The 16,857-nt window shown below is 39.6% G+C and overlaps 1 protein-coding gene and 1 pseudogene across 1 annotated transcript; both read right to left on the reverse strand.

Annotated features, from left to right (window-relative positions):
- Positions 1 to 894: 894 nt before the first annotated feature.
- LOC109558369 (olfactory receptor 8S1-like) lies at positions 895 to 1,830 on the reverse strand. Its single transcript, XM_019959809.2, has one exon. The coding sequence runs from the start codon at positions 1,828 to 1,830 to the stop codon at positions 895 to 897; it is 936 nt and encodes a 311-aa protein (XP_019815368.1).
- A 12,723-nt stretch (positions 1,831 to 14,553) lies between these two features.
- On the reverse strand, positions 14,554 to 15,538 carry LOC109558370 (olfactory receptor 8S1-like; annotated as a pseudogene).
- Between the last annotated feature and the right edge of the window lie 1,319 nt (positions 15,539 to 16,857).

The raw sequence follows: 16,857 nt of genomic DNA on the forward strand, positions 1-16,857 counted from the left end.
CCAGGAGCTGAAATTAATCTGTGATCCACTGCTGGCAAGAAACAGCAGAGTTTGGGAAGGTTTACATGAAACATCTATCCCTAAAAGCAAACTCAACTTTTCTTCAGAACCTTTATCTCTTTTACTTATATCAAGGGCCACTCAGTAGAAGTTCATTGTTTTCCTTCCTGTGACCTCCAAGTTTATGACTCTTTATCCAATAATCTATATTTTCTTAATAGTAAAGTTATACTTAGTAAAAGTGAAAGTTGCTCAGTTGTGTCTGATTCTTTGCAACCCCATGGACTATACAGTCCTTGGAATTATCCAGGCCAGAATACTGGAGTGGGTAGCCTTTGCCTTCTCCAGAGGATCTTTCCAACCCATCGATAGAACCCAGGTCCTGCACTGCAGGCAGCTTCTTTATTGAGCCACAAGAGAGGCCCAAGAATACTAAAGTGGGTAGCCTATCCCTTCTCCAGTGGATCTTGCTGACCCAGGAATCAAACTGGGGTCTCCTGCATTACAGGCAGATTCTTTTCCAACTGAGCTATCAGGGAAGACCTTCTCTGTGCATTTTTCTAAATTCAATTTAAAGTAGTGATTCAATATACAAATACTTTACCTAATAAGAAGACCAAAGTGAATATTTGAGGAGTACTGGGAACAATGAGTCAACACTTTCATGACCACACATTCTGGATTGAGATAGTTATTTAGCCCATCATTTCACCTGTATTTGGACTACCCCAACATCTCTCTGCTATGTCTATGCTCATTTCATATGCACTGCTAATTTATTTTGTAACATATCACTTTGCATAGAGCCAGGAAATTTTTCTTAGTGAGAACTCTCATAATGTCTGACTGGCATCATTTTATCCTGATTCTCCATTTTCCTCTGGCTTTATTTTTTCATCTGGACCATCGCATATATTTTCCCAGTGTTCTTCTCACAGCTGCCTTTACTTCCTTGTTCCTCAGGCTGTAGATGAGAGGATTCACCATGGGAGTGACCACACCATACTGCACAGAGAAGATCAACTCCAGAGGGGATCCTGAAGTTGGCATGAGATAGCGGAGAAACCCAGAGCCAAAGAAGAAGCTCACTGCAGTGAGGTGGGACGAGCAGGTAGAGAAGGTCTTGCTTCGGCCTGAGGTGGAGCTGATGCTCAGAATAGTGGAGACAATATGAGCATAGGAAAAGACTATTGGGAGGAGGGTCCCAAATCCATGCATCAGGCTGGAACACAGCAGGACTATGAGGTTGATGGAGACATCAGAGCAGGACAGAGGGAAGAGAGAGGGTACCTCACAGCTGTAGTGGCTAATGGTATGGTTCTCACAGAAGTCCAGGTTGGCAGCTAGAAGGGTGTTAATAAATGCGTTCAAAGAAGCCAAACCCCATGAGCCCCATACAAGCTGTACACACAACTGTTTCTTCATCATTTGTCCATAGAGTAGAGGGTGGCAGATAGCGGCATAGCGGTCATAGGCCATTGCTGAGAGCAGAAAGCACTCAGTTCCAGCAGTAATAAGCACAAAGAAGCCTTGAGCCAGGCAGCCCCTTAGTGAGATGGTTTTTGTCTCAGACAGGAGGTCCTTCAGCATCTTGGGCACAGTGACTGAAGATAAACAAAGATCCAGGAGAGAGAGATGACTCAGAAAGAAGAACATGGGCATGTGAAGGTGAGAATCAGCCCTGATCACCAGTAGCATCATCAGGTTCCCCATTAGTGTCAGGAGGTAAATCTCTAGGAACAACACAAAGAGCAGAGCCTGGATGTGTGGGTCAGTAGACAGCCCGAGGAGGAGGAATTGAGTGACGATGGTGTGGTTCCCCAAAGTCATTTGCACAGGTTATTCCCTAGAAATAATATAAAAAGACGTGACAGCAAAGTTCTGATATCGCTCAATGATTTTCTCAAAGCATTTATTCTCTTCTTGTATCACTATTATTCAGTAAACATTTTTGCTCCCTGTTAGACCTAGGCATCTGGAACATAAAGATCATCAAGGGGTAGTTTCAGCTCTTAAAATGATCCCACTCCATGGAACAATATGGATTTAACACCAATAAATATTGGGTTGATAAGAAAGTTCATTTGGATTTTCTCATAAGTTGGTATGAAAAAACCTAATAATTTTTGGCCAATCCAATAATAACACAGTATTATTTATGTAATGGATAATACAATTGCGATTTTGAGAGGGTTCAGTAATGACATTATATTGAGAATATTTGAGCAAAATTTTAAAGAAAGTATCTGATTGAGCCTGAAAAACATTTACCAGAGACATGTGGTTTGCATGAACTGAGGCTCAAGACTGAAAAAAATCAAGCCATGTTTGGTAAAAACATGAGTAGGTCTGAAACACTAATGCCTAGGGCTTGAGTGGGCAATGTTGATCTGTGGCTAACCATGTGGGCTTGTCCTTCTGACTAGGTTCAAATCTCAGCTCTACCACTGATTAGGTGTGTGACTTTGTATAAGATACATAAAACTCTTTGCCTCATTTGCCTCATGTGTAAAATGCAGTTAATAACAGCATTGTGGACAGTGGTTTTCTGGAAGGAAGTTCTGTAGAGAATTTTGAATAAACTCTGAGTTACTAATGGGTAAGAAACCAGTTTGGGCCCAACTTTTTAAAGATACATATTAGATAGCCAGACTTGCCTATTTGTCTGAAATCTTTGTTATGGTAATATTTTTAATATTTCCAAACAAGAAAGAAATACAACATGTGTTCCAGTAGCAGATGTCTGAAAAATCAAAATAAATATTAGAAGCATGGGAAAAAATAGCAGTACTGTGGAGCGTTTGGGGTAAATATTAACTTATTATTATTTTTTAATTTGGCTGCACTGCATCTTAGTTGAGGGATGCAGGGTCTTTTTTTTTAGCTGCAGCATGAGAACACTTAGCTGTGGTGTGTGGGATCTAGCTCCCTGACCAGGGACTAAACCTGGGCTCCCTGCGTTGGGAACATGTATTCTTAACCACTGGACCACAGAGAAGTCCCTAAATATTAACTTATATAAAAAACTCTTCAAAAGAAGCTATTCCTATAAGAAACTATTCAATGACAGTAAGAAACTATAACACATTATTGTTTATTATAGTTAGACATATTTATTAAAATATATAATTGGAATATTATTTAACCTTAGAAAAGAAGGGGACCCTGCAGTTTTGCAAAATGAAAGAATGGAGAGGACATTATGATACATGGAATATACCAGACACAGAATGAAAAACACTGCATGATCTAATTTGTCTGTGGAATCTAAAAATGTGAAATCATAGAGTCAGAGAGAAGAAGGAGCATTACTAGGGACAGGAAGGTGGGGAAATGGGGATATATTGGTGCCCATAAAGCGTACAGACTGAATTATGTAGGATGAGTAAGTCTTGCAACCTATTGGACAATAGTTAATAATACTGCTCTGTATACTGAAAAAGAAAAAGATGAAGAGACTGGCTCCATCTCCATGGATTGATGTTCTTCTCTTCCTGGATAAGTGAAGAATTGAGCCAGAAAGGGGAGTAGAAACAGATGGCAGGGCACAGAAAGTGAAGTAGGAGTGGAGTGACAACAGAGGAGAGGCCTGAATCCCAAGAAGGGTGTTTTTAAAAAGTGTGAGTATCTGGTGCATTAGAAGGACACTCAGAAGGTCTGTGGGCTTGAACAGGTATACCTCTCAGACAGAGAATTAAATCCACACCCGGCAGAATAAACATTCTTACTCAAATCTCTTTTTCTCCTCTAAGAGTGGAGAATGTACAGCTTAGAAGTGGGAGAAGGAAAAGATGTCTGGGAGACAGACAAAGCCATTTTTCTTTGTTTCAAGTGCTGGAGTGGGGCAAAGGAGTAAAAACCTTGAGGAGCAAAGGACTGAAAAACCCTCTTGCCCACTGCAGATCTCCCCAAAAGCCCAGATCAAGCCTGCGCAGGTGCAGTGTGGATTGAGTTTGAGATTAAAATATCGGCGTGCACAGACTTTTAATAATTGCAAATAACTGGGAAGTTGTGAAATAATTCTGAGGGATCATTAAGGGATAGAAAACTAATATTGGATAAAGCAAGGGGGAAATCAGACATTGAAAAAATAATTAACTGTTAAGGCCTGCTTGATGATCTAGTCATATATATACGACTCCCACCCACTCCATCCATACACACACCATATTTTAAAAACATTTGTTGACTACTTTTTAATTTTATAACATTCTGCATCTTTTAGTTTTATCCATATACATATATTGTCAGTTAAAGTAAAGTGTGTGTTTCTTGGAAAAATCATTATTATTATTTCTTGAGATTGAATCTAGTGTCTAGGCAAAAGTCAAATACATTCTCATATTTTGTGCGTGCATGCTAAGTTGCCTCAGTCATGTCCAGCTCTTTGTGACCTTATGGACTGTAGCCGGCTAGGCTCCTCTGTTCATGGGATTCTCCAGGGAATGCTAGAGTGGATTGCCATTTCCTTCTTCAGGGGAACCTTCTTGACTCAGGAATCAAACCCATGTCTCTTACGTCTCCTTCATTGGCAGGTGGGTTCCTTACCACTAGTACCACCTGGGAAGCCTAGTATGTCGTGAGGTGCTATCAAAGATCAAAGTTAGTGCTGCTAGTGCTGATCTTCTGTCCCTTTTCTGTTCCCTTATGAAGAGGGATGTGAGAAAATCACATTGAAATCACTCACAGTAGCTGCCCTCGTCCGTTCATGACCTTAATTGTAAGATAAATTGGAGGTTTATAATTACTTGAGTTAATCCTGTCTTTACTTTATAATTATTGTGTGTACCTTCACAGAAAGGAGGGCAGCTAGTGCCACTAATAGCTGCCAAACTGCAGGGATGTCAAGTGGGAGAGAAAGTGTTGGGACTCAGTGTAGCCCCTCGGACCACCCAGAAAAGCATTACTGGGATTTATATGTATCCTAGAATAGGCTAGATCTCTAGAAAAGTAAGCAAGAGGAATGAAACCTTTCAAGTTTCATGGCAGCAATAAAGGAATGGGTATCCTGGCTGTAGGAGCAGCCAGGATAGAGGACTTTGCTACACTTTCCATACCTTGTTCCCAGACAGCACAGGAAGCAAGTGCGGCAATTCATACCTCAGGACAGTTAGAGTTTAACTCAGAGTTCTTACATTCTGTTGGAGACACCCACTGCTGCTGCTCTCTGTTCTTGAGGAAGACATTTCCATCTACCATTTTTTCTCTGCTCATGTTCAGAGACCTGTTTAAAATAAAAATAGAACATTCAGTCCTTCCTAGTCCTCTTTTGTACAGATGTTTAGATGAACTTTTTGACTTTCATACTGGGACACTGGTCCTCCATCTCCAAATTCCGAATTTCTAACGGCTAGATTCTGTTTATATCTCTCAACTCTGTTTCTTATCAGTCTTCAGCTGTGGATTACAATGCTGTATTTCCTAGAATACTGAACATTTATTCATGATTCTCAGCTTTGACTTTACACCCTAAAATCTGACCATGGTCACCCATGGCACTTACTTTGGTAGTTAAGTCAGTTTCCTGGTCCTATCCATTTCTCAGTAAGTCCAGAGTTCAACCAGTGAGAAGTTCTGATTCCTTAGTAGCCTTTTAGCCATAATCCCAGACTCAAAATGCTTCCCATATTTGAAACACACATTACCCATATTTCTTGTCAATAAGAAAATCTGCTCTCCAACTTGATTCTGGGGGTTTTATTTAGATTCATCTACTAGGAGGAAAGATGGACTGAAGAATGTGGCTTCTAAGTCCCATATCATGGTAGAGCTTACAAAATCCTGTTGATGACATGTTTTACTCAATTTCACTTGTAAAGTTAAATAGCTGTAGAGCAGTTCCTTTTTCAAGGAGTCTCAAATATGCTTAAGTTTTCCCTGTTTCTAATATCATATCTCAGTCATACATAGTATTGCTTTGGTTTAAGCAGTCTGCAGAGCAGCTATGTTTAGCCTGTTGATTTGAGTCCATGCTCCTGGTAGGTCATGAATATTAAGGGCATTGGTTTTTATATTATAAAGTTACAACTTGAAGTTGGACTACGTTGTCAAGAACTTTAGCAATGTTGACTTTTTTGAGGAAGTAGGGATCTCATCTTTGTGTGACCTTTGGAATATCTGGGTAATGTAATGACCTTTAATCATGAATTCTAAACTCTTCTGAATCTAGTGGGAGTTGAAAGTAGGCAGACTGGCCAAGTGGGTATTTGCCTGGCTCCCCAAGCAGGAAAAAAAGTTTTCAATTTGTACTCTAAAGGACGTCTCATCTCTGTGGGATTTCTCAAGTGAAATTGTGTCCAGTTAAATTTGGTGTGTAAAAGTAATTTGTTATATTTGGCAAAACTAATACAATTATGTAAAGTTTAAAAATAAAATAAAATTAAAAAAAAAGTAATTTGTTGATCAAAGAAGTGAAAAGAAAAAAGTAAGTTAAACATAGTATAATATTTGCCTAAAATATCTATTCAACTCTATTTGCTTTGATGGATCTGATTAGATTCCCACACAGGGCCCTTTTATTATTTGTGAGCTCCAAAATTTGGGTGTATTTTGGGAAGTATTTGTTTAAAAAGTTTATGATAGCCTTATGTAGGACAAAAACTGTTTTATAGATGAAAATGTCTACTTTTCTATTACAATGAGCTATAGGTTTTTAGTCAAACAAGACTGCTCTGGCATAATATTTTTCCTCACGATCACTTATCAATTAAATGAGTAAGCAGTGGTAGTATAAGTGGTAAATGTTTGGAATAATGAAGTTCACATTTATAAATATTTTCTTTATATAGCATTGTAAAGTATTTTATTTTTAATTTATTCCCTTGTTTATAATATTTTTAAACTTTGTTTTTATTGGAGGATAATTACTTTACAATGTTGTGTTGCTTTCTACCATACAGCAACACGAATCAGCTTTAAGTGTACATTTATCCCCTCCTCTTGAGCCTCCTTCTCACCTGCCCTCCATTCCACCCATCTTGGTCATCACAGAGCACCGAGGTGAGCTTCCTGTGCTGTATAGCAGCTTCCCACTAGCTAGCTGTTTTACACATGGTAATGTACATAAGAATCAATGCTACCCTCTCAGTTCATCCCGCCTTCTCCTTCCCCGCTGTGTCCACAAGCCTGTTCTCTATGTCTGAGTCTCTACTCCTGTTCTGCAAATAGGTTCCTCAGTACCATTTTTCTAGATTCCATATATATGCTCTAATATGCAATACTTGTTTTTCTCTTTCTGACTTACTTCAATCTGTATAACAAGCTGTAGGTTTATTCATCCTTCTTCAACGGTTTCAAATTTGTTCCTTTTTATGGCTGAGTCATATTCCATTGTATGTATGTATGTGTGTATGTATGTATGTATATATATGCATACACCCACCATATCTTTTTTATCCATTCATGTGTCGATGGACATCTAGGCTGCTCCCATGTCCTGGCTATTGTAAATAGTGCTGCACTGAACACCAGAATACATGTATCTTTTGAATTATGATTTTCTCAGGCTATATGCCCAATAGTGGGATAGCTGGGTCATATGGTAGTTTTGTTCCTAGTTTTTAAATGAATCTAGATTCTGTTCTCCACACTGGTTGTATCAGTTTACATTCCCACCAGCCGTGTAAGAGTGTTCATTTTCTCCCCAGCCTCTCCAGCATTTATTGTTTGTAGATTTTTTAATGATGTCCATTCTGATGAATGTGAGGTGATACCTCATTGAGCTCTGATTTGCATTTCTCTAATAATTAGTGATGTTGAACATCTTTTCATGTTCTGTGATGTGTGTTTGTTGGCCATATGCATTTATTCATGTACCTAAGAATTTATACATGCATGTATGTGTATGTAAAAGAGTTCCATGAATATTTGATATGATTATTTGCCCATATAAGAATTGTTTGAATTAATTTTTAATTATATCTACACACATGTGTGTGTGTATGTGTGTGTGTGTGTGAGTGTAGAGAACATGATTCAAAGTGTTATGATAGGGCTTCCCAGGTGGCTCAGTGGTAAAGAATTGCCTGCCAGTGCAGCAGACAAGGGTTCAATCCCTGATCCAGGATGATCCCACATGCAATGGAGCAACTAAGGCTGTGCATCACAGATATTGAGTCTGTGCTTTAGAGCCTATGCTCCACAACGAGAAGCCACCAAAATGAGAAGCCCGCACACTGAAACTAGAAAGTAGCCTCTGCTCGCCACAACTAGAGAAAAGTATATGCAGCCATGAAGGCCACCACAACCATAAATAAATTACTTTTAAAAAAGTGTTATGGTGGCTTTGGTATAATAAAATATGATGAATGACATCTATTATACTTTCTTGCCAGTTATTTCCTAAAATAAAAGATTAATTGGGATTCATTGAAATTAAAATTAAGAATTTCTATTCATTGAATGACAATTATGAAAGTCATTATTATGAAAGTGAAAGTAAAAATAAAAGTGAAAGTGAAAATAAACCAATAACTGAGAGAAGATAAATACAGTTCATATATGTGATAAGATATATGTAGGGTATAAAAAAAATCCTTTAAATAAATAACAAAATGTCAAATAGTAAATTTATAATTAGGCAAAGAGTTAAACTGTCCTTTCATAAAAGATTTCAAAATAGTAAGCAAATTAGTATGCATTTAACATTATTAGGGGAATACAATTTAAACCAGTATGAGATAATTTTATACATATCATAATTGGTCATTTGCACACTTGAATTATTTATTCTTTTTATTTAATTATAATTGATTATACCATATTTACTTTGCCAAAAAAGGTCTGTATAATCAAAGCTATGGTTTTTCCAGTAGTCATGTATGGATGTGAGAGTTGGACCATAAACAAGGCTGAACACTGAAGAAATGGTGCTTTTGAACTGTGATGTTGGAGAAGACTCTTGAGAGCCCCTTGGACTGCAGGGAGATCAAACCAGTCAATCCCAAAGGGAATCAATCCTGAATATTCATTGGAATGACTGATGCTGATACTGAAGCTCCAATACTTTGGCCACTTGATGCTATGAGCTGACTCATTTGAAAAGACCCTGATGCTGGGAAAGACTGAAGGCAGGAGGAGAAGGGGACGACAGAGGATGAGATAGTTGGATGGCATCATCGACTCAATGGACATGAGTTTGAGCAAACTCCAGGAGGTGGTAAAGAACAGGGAAGCCTGGCATGCTGCTGTCCACTGGGTCACTAAGAGTTGGACATGACTGAGCAACTGAACCCCAACATACCATATTGTATTAGTTTCATGTGTACAATACAGTGACCTGACATTTGTATACATTGTGAAATGGTCACAATAATAAGTCTAGTAGTCATCTGTCTCCATACAAGTTAATAAAGTAACATTGACTGTATCTCCCATGCTGGGCATTACATATCCATGATATTTACTCTGTAACTGGAAGTTTGTGCCTCTTTATTCCCTTCACCCATTTCAACCCTCTCAACCCCTTTCTCCTCTGGTAACCACCAATTTGTTCTCTGTATCTATGAGTGTGAGTTTTGTTTTATTTGTCTTGTTTTTTATTTTTTTATTGTTATTTTTTATAATTGGTTTTAATTAAATTTCACAGTCAAGCTATAGAATATAAAATGCGTATGGATGCAGTATTTGCTGGAGAGGTTAGACCATAGCAAAATGTGCCTTGTTGTTTTAATTTCCTCTCACCAATCTCTCATGTGTTTGGAATCCCAGATTTTTTTTTAGTTTATCATCTCTAACTTGGATATTTTTGTTTGTTTCATTAAAAGCTTTTTAACTAGTTTTTCAGATGATGAAGTTTTATATAGTTTTTATCCCCCTTTACTTAACTCTTTTTATCTTTTTAAAATTTTATTATTATTATTATTTTTTACTTTACAATATTGTATTGGATTTGCCATACATCAACATCAACATGCATGTAAGTGAAGTCATGTGGAACTCTTGTGCAATGTTGGTGGAATGTGAATTGGTGTAACTATTATGCAAACCAGTATGGAGTTTCCCCAAAAATTAATAATAGAACTTCATCAGATCAGATCAGATCAGTCACTCAGTCGTGTCCTATTCTTTGTGACTCCATGAATCGCAGCACGCCAGGACTCCCTGTCCATCACCAACTCCCGGAGTTCACTGAGACTCACGTCCATCGAGTCTGATGCCATCCAGCCATCTTATCCTCTGTTGTCCCCTTCTCCTCCTGCCCCCAATCCCTCCCAGCATCAGAGTCTTTTCCAATGAGTCAACTCTTCGCATGAGGTGGCCAAAGTACTGGAGTTTCAGCTTCAGCATCATTCCTTCCAAAGAAATCCCAGGGCTGATCTCCTTCAGAATTGACTGGTTGGATCTCCTTGAAGTCCAAGGGACTCTCAAGAGTCTTCTCCAACACCACAGTTCAAGAGCATCAATTCTTCGGCACTCAGCCTTCTTCACAGTCCGACTCTATAATCCAACAATTCCACATCTGGGTATCTATCCCAAGAAAATGCAAACACTACTTTGAAAAGATATTTTCACCCCTATATTCATTCCAGCACTATGTACAAGAGCCAAGATGTGGAAACAATCTCAATGTCCATAAATAGTTGAATAGATAAAAATGTTGTATAGGGTTGTTTGAAGGATTGGATTCAGACTGCAGAGTAGGGAAATGCTGAGCTCACTTTCTCCCATGGACATGTCAAAACTACAACTACATGTAAAACAACCTGAGAACTATCTCTGAGAACAACGTGAGGACTAGCAGAACAGGTTTTATACAGATGAGGATCTGGGCTTCCCTGATGGCTCAGATGGTGAAGAATCAATCTGCCTGCAATTCAGGAGACTCAGGTTCAATCCCTGGGTCAAGGAGATCCCCTGGAGAAAGAGAATGGCTACGCACTCCGGTATTCTGGCCTGGAGAATCCCGTAGACAGAGGAGACTTATGGGCTCAAAGGGGTCAAAAAGAGTCAGACACAACTGAGCGACTTTCACTTTCAAGGATATAACAGAAAGGCCACATCAGGATGTGTATGAGGGGCAGCTGCTGCTGCTGCTAAGTCGCTTCAGTTGTATCCGACTCTGTGCAACCCCATAGACGGCAGCCCACCAGGCTCCCCCATCCCTGGGATTCTCCAGGCAAGAACACTGAGTGGGTTACCATTTCCTTCTCCAGTGCATGAAAGTGAAAAGTGAAAGTGAAGTCGCTCAGTTGTGTCTGACTCATAGCGACCCCATGAACTGCAGCTTACCAGGCTCCTCCATCCATGGGATTTTCCAGGCAAGAGTACTGGAGTGGGTTGCCATTGCCTTCTCTGATGAGGGGCAGAGATGCAGTCTAATCAGAACCTACACCACCAGTGCAGTGACCCACAAGCAACAGGGCTATCTTTGCTGTGGATGTCTTTCCTAAGGAGTGAGAGGTTCAAGTTTCATGTCAGGCTCCCTATCCTGGGGTACTTGAACTAGGAAAATGAGCCGCCATAATGTCTGGCTTTGAAAATCAGCAGATCTTAGAGTAAGGTCAGGTGGTGCCAGTGATAAACAATTTGCCTGCAATGCAGGAGACCCGGGTTCAGTCCCTGGGTTGGGAAGATCCCTTGGAGAGGGGAATGGCTACCCACTGTAGTATTCTGCCTGGAGGATTCCATGGACAGAGGAGCCTGGTGGGGTCTATGGAGTATCAAACAGTCTGACAGGACTGAGCAACTAGCACACACACAGAGCTTAAAGAATCAGAGGTCTCGGAGAGTCTACTAGTGAAGTGTTCACACACAAACACTTGCTCCAAGCACCAGAGCAGAGGCTTCAAAAGAGCCTGGGTCATAATGAGATTCATTGGCTAAAATAAATATTGGTAGTGTACTAGCATAAACATGAAAAAATGCCTCAGTAGGTAAATCTGGATATACTATTGTGCATATTGTATGATTGTTACTGAATATAAAAAAATGCAAAACATTTTAAAAATATTGATTTGAACTTTTCCTGCCATGCTGAATTGATAATAGAGTTCGGAGAGACAGAATGGCATATACTTTAAAGAAAGTTGGCAACAATTGAGGACAGACCCTTGTTTTTGGTCTGCATTACAAGGTGTTAGTACTGATTTTCCATCATCAACCACCACATCATACACATTTCCAAATCTATGTAAAAACTCTTGGGAAGGAAGAGAAAAATGTACTTTCTGTGGGAAAGTACAATTTTATTTGGTCATACAATCCTTCCTCCCTTGAGTCATAGATAAATGAAAGTACAGTAGAATGAAGGGGCTTCCCCTGTGGCTCAGTAGTTAAGAATCTGCCTTCAATTCAGGAGCCACAGGGGATGCAGGTTTGATCCCTGGGTTAGGAAGATCCTCTGGAGGAGAGCATGGCAACTCACTCCAGTGTGCTTGGCTGGAGAATCCCATGGATGGAGGAGCCTGGAAGGCTACAGTCCATAGAACCCCAAAGAGTGGGATACAGCTGAAGCAACTTAGAAACACATACACAGTAGAATGAAAACTCTTCATAGACTTTTGAAAAAAATTTTTTTCATTAAAAATTGAAGCATGCTAGTATTAGAGGATCAAATTATTGTGTTTTAATTATAGTGAAAATTAAATGAAATGCAACTTCATATAATTTAATGTATGCATTCTGATTCCACTGGCAAAAGAGTAATATCTCACTATACAGAAAGGAATATGTTGTAGTTGCTGTGATTGACAAGCTCCTAGACCAATAAGTATAATCAAATGTGAATAAAAAGCTTAGAGGCAACGAAGTTTCTAAAAGTACACTTAAATATATCATGTCACAATATCTGCTTGCTGATAAGCACTTTTTAGAATATAGTCTTTAGGAGAAAATGCAGTTGGTTAATAATTTTGAGTAATTGGTTAATAATTTAAAAACTTATTTATGCAAAGGAGATATATATATAACATGATAAAATATGTCTATATGAAATATGCATTATGCTTGCATAATAATATGTATTATTATTTCTATCATGATAGAAATTTGTTATTAGAAAAGAGGACATTTAATGTTTCCTGAGTAAATTGTTATTGATAAAGGTAGATAGCTAGTGAGATGCTGGGAAAGTTCTGCAGAAAGTAGAGAAAAGAACTGGATGAAAAGGAACTGGGTCTACAAAAGGAAGATAGAGACCATCTGTTTGGTTTTTAAATTCTGCCCAGGACCTACACTGCTTTCCCGTATTTAAAAGAGCTATTGTCAGACTTCCTGGTGGTCCAGCAGTTAACTCTGTCCTCACAATGCAGAGGACACAGGTTCCATTCCTGGTTGGGGAAGTAAGATCCCATATGCCACAGAGCATGGCCCCAAACCCCTACAAACTTATTGTTGATCCCTCTTATCCTGTCCTGGGTCTCATTTGCTTATTGTGGAGTTCTGAGGAGAAAACCTGACTTTCACTTGCAGGACCATACTGGCACTAGTTCAGTGACTGTCCTGAAACAAACCACAGCTTAGGTCACCAGCAGTTCTGAATTGTACCAGTGGATCTGTTTTCCTTTTTCCATCTTCCCAACAGAGTCCTCTTCTTCAGAGATGTGTGCCCCAGGCAGTGCCTGGAAAAGGGAATGATCAGAACTCCCGTGCAGCTTGAGATGTGGAATTCTCCATAGACCAGTGCTGGCAAGAAATAGCAAGGTCCTTGGAAGGTTTCTGGGAGCCTGGCCTCTGTCCTAATATGGGAACTCATTGTCTTCAGAACCTGTACCTCCTTCCTTTTGCTTATTGCAAAGGGCCACTCCAGCTGATGCTCATTTTCCTCTTACTTCCTGGTCCCCAAATATATGATTCTTTTTACGCAATATCTGAACACTCTCTTAATAGTGAAGTTACAGCTTTCACTACCTTCCCTAAGTTCAATTAAAAGTAATAATTTAATTACTTTACAATATTGTATAGCCTCTAATTAAAATAAATAAATTTAAATAAAAAAATAAACTGAAAAAAAGTAATAATTTAAGATACAAGTATTTTACCTTCTAAGTAGACCAAAGTGATTATTGCAAAGTACTGAGAATGATGAGGGTTCAGGTGGCTCTGAGGTAAGGAATCCACCTGCCACTGCAGGAGACACAGGGAGATGTGGGTTTGATCCCTGGGTCAGGAAGATCACCTGGAGTAGGAAATGGCAACCTGTTCCAGTATTATTGCCTGGAAAATTCCATGCACAGAGGAGCCTGGCGCTGTAGTTCAGACGGTCGCAGAGTCAGACACGACTAAGCAACTGAGCACACATGAGAATGAAGAATTAATACTTTCCTGACCACAGTCTCTGGATCCAGATGGTTATTTAACCCATAGTTTTCCCTCTATTTTGCCTAAGCAAACACTTTCCTACTACCTTTGTATTCATTTCTTATGCACTGCTAATTTACCTTGTGCCAACTGACACTGTGTAGAGCCAGGAAGTCTTCTTAATGTGAACTTTCACAGTGTCATATTATTCTATGGAATTTGCTCAGCATTCAAATGTTCTTTCGATGAATTTGTGGGGGAGAAAGTGGTCTCCCCGTCCTACTCCTCTGCCATCTTAGGACCGCCCCCCTCATATTATTCTAATTCCCCATTTTCCTCTGGCTTTTTTTTTTTTTTTTTTTCCAATCTGGAACATAGCAAGTACATATTCAGTGTTCTTCTCACAGCTGCCTTTAACTCCTTGTTCTTCAGGCTGTAGATGAGAGGATTCACCATGGGAGTGACCACACCATACTGCACAGAGAAGATCAACTCCACAGGGGATCCTGAAATTGGTGTGAGATAGCGGAGGAAAGCAGATACGTAGAAGAAGCTCACCACAACGACATGGGAGGAGCAGGTGGAGAAGGCTTTCCTTCAGCCTGAGGTGGAGCTGATGCTCAGGATGGTGGGGACAATACAAGCACAAGAAAAGACTATTGGGAGGAGGGCCCCAAACCCAGGCATCAGGCTGGAACACAGAAGGACTATCAGGTTGATGGAGACATCAGACCAGGACAGAGGGAAGAGAGAGGGCACCTCGCAGCTGTAGTGGCTAATGGTATGGTTCTCACAGAAGTCCAGGTTAGTAGCTTTGAGGATATTGATAAGAGCTTTCAAGAAACCCAAGCCCCATGAGCCCCACACAGCTGCACACACAGCTGTTTCTTCATCATCTGTCTGTAAAGCAGAGGGTGGCAGATGGTGGCATAGCAGTCATAGGCCATTGCTGAGAGCAGACAGGCTTCAGTCCCTGCAGTGATAAACACAAAGAAGCCTTGAGCTAGGCAGTCACTTAGTGAGATGGTTTTTGTCTCAGACAGGAGGTCCTTCAGCATCATGGGCACAGTGACTGAAGATAAACAAAGATCCAGGAGAGAGAGAGATGACTCAGGAAGAAGAACATGGGCGTGTGAAAGTGAGAATTAGTCCTGACCACCAGCAGCATCATCAGGTTTCCCATTAGTATCAGGAGGTAAATCTCTAGGAAAAACACAAAGAGCAGAGCCTGGATGTGTGGGTCAGTAGACAGCCCGAGGAGGAGGAATTCAGTGATGGTGCTATGGTTCCCCAAAGTCATTGACAAAGGCTGTTTCCTAAATGTTATACAAAAAATCATGTCAGTGATGTTTTCTTTATCCTTCAATCAGTTTTCACATTGTGTTGATTTTCTTTTATTATACTGTCAATCAGCAAATAAATATTTATGTTCCAAACTAAGCCACATATTATATCAGTCACTTTAAATATGATGAGGAATTAAGCATAGTCTTGCTCATTTTAAAGATCACACATCTGTGAGATACATATATGAATACAGGTTATTAGAAACCATTATGATTAGCACAGTGGGAGTCCTAGAGGTGACTTTTGAAAGAGCCAGTCATGAATTAATATTGAAGTCTTTGAGAAAAGATTTAAAAAAAGAGTAAACAAAGGTCCGTCTAGTCGAGGCTATGGTTTTTCCAGTGGTCACGTATGGATGTGAGAGTTGGACTATAAAGAAAGCTGAGCGCCGAAGAATTAATGCTTTTGAACTGTGGTGTTGGAGAAGACTCTTGAGAGTCCCTTGGACTGCAAGGAGATCCAACCAGTCCATCCTAAAGGAGATCATTCCTGGGTGTTCATTGGTAGGACTGATGTTGAAGCTGAAACTCCAGTACTTTGGCCACCTGATGTGAAGAGTTGACTCATTTGAAAAGATCCTGATGCTGGGAAAGGTTGAGGGCAGGAGGAGAAGGGGATAACAGAGGATTAGATGGTTGGATGGCGTCAGCAATTCGATGGACATGGATTTGGGTGGACTCTGGGAGTTGGTGATGGACAGGGAGGCCTGGCGTGTTGTGGTTCATGGGGTCACAAAGAGTTGGACACGACTGAACGACTGAACTGAACTGAACTGAAGCTTTCTCTAGAGCGATGTGCAGATTGAGAGAACAGCAGATTGAGAATCGGAGGTGAAGATAGGAAATAGGATCATTCTTTATAGCTGGACTGTAGAGTATGAATGAATAGCATAGTGTAGTATTTACAGGTAAGCATCAGTATAGGCTCAAATCTCAGCTCCACTACTAATTACCTACGACCTTGTATAAATGACTTAACTCTTCTGTATCTCAGTTTTGTTGCCTATGTGGAATAATTATCTAATCTCATAAGGTTTCTGTAAGAATAAAATATACTTACGTATAAAGTATTTAGAAAAATGCTACATAACACTATGATTATTATGATTATGATTTTCATTATTATTATAAGCTACAATTGTAGGCATAAGTCACATAATAAATCCTCTTGCAGGGTGATGCACCATCAGGAATTCAAGTTTTTGCTATGATAATTACTTCACTTATTTTGTAAAGGAGGTATAAGAAAATCATGTAGAACTCACCAAGGTAG

This window comes from Bos indicus, chromosome 5 (assembly GCF_029378745.1).
Source record: "Bos indicus isolate NIAB-ARS_2022 breed Sahiwal x Tharparkar chromosome 5, NIAB-ARS_B.indTharparkar_mat_pri_1.0, whole genome shotgun sequence".
NCBI classification, from domain to species: domain Eukaryota; kingdom Metazoa; phylum Chordata; class Mammalia; order Artiodactyla; family Bovidae; genus Bos; species Bos indicus.

What these genes read in the sequence shown, in the direction of transcription:
- LOC109558369 (XM_019959809.2), bottom strand. Translation starts at nt 1,830, where the DNA reads ATGACTTTGGGGAACCACACCATCGTCACTCAATTCCTCCTCCTCGGG.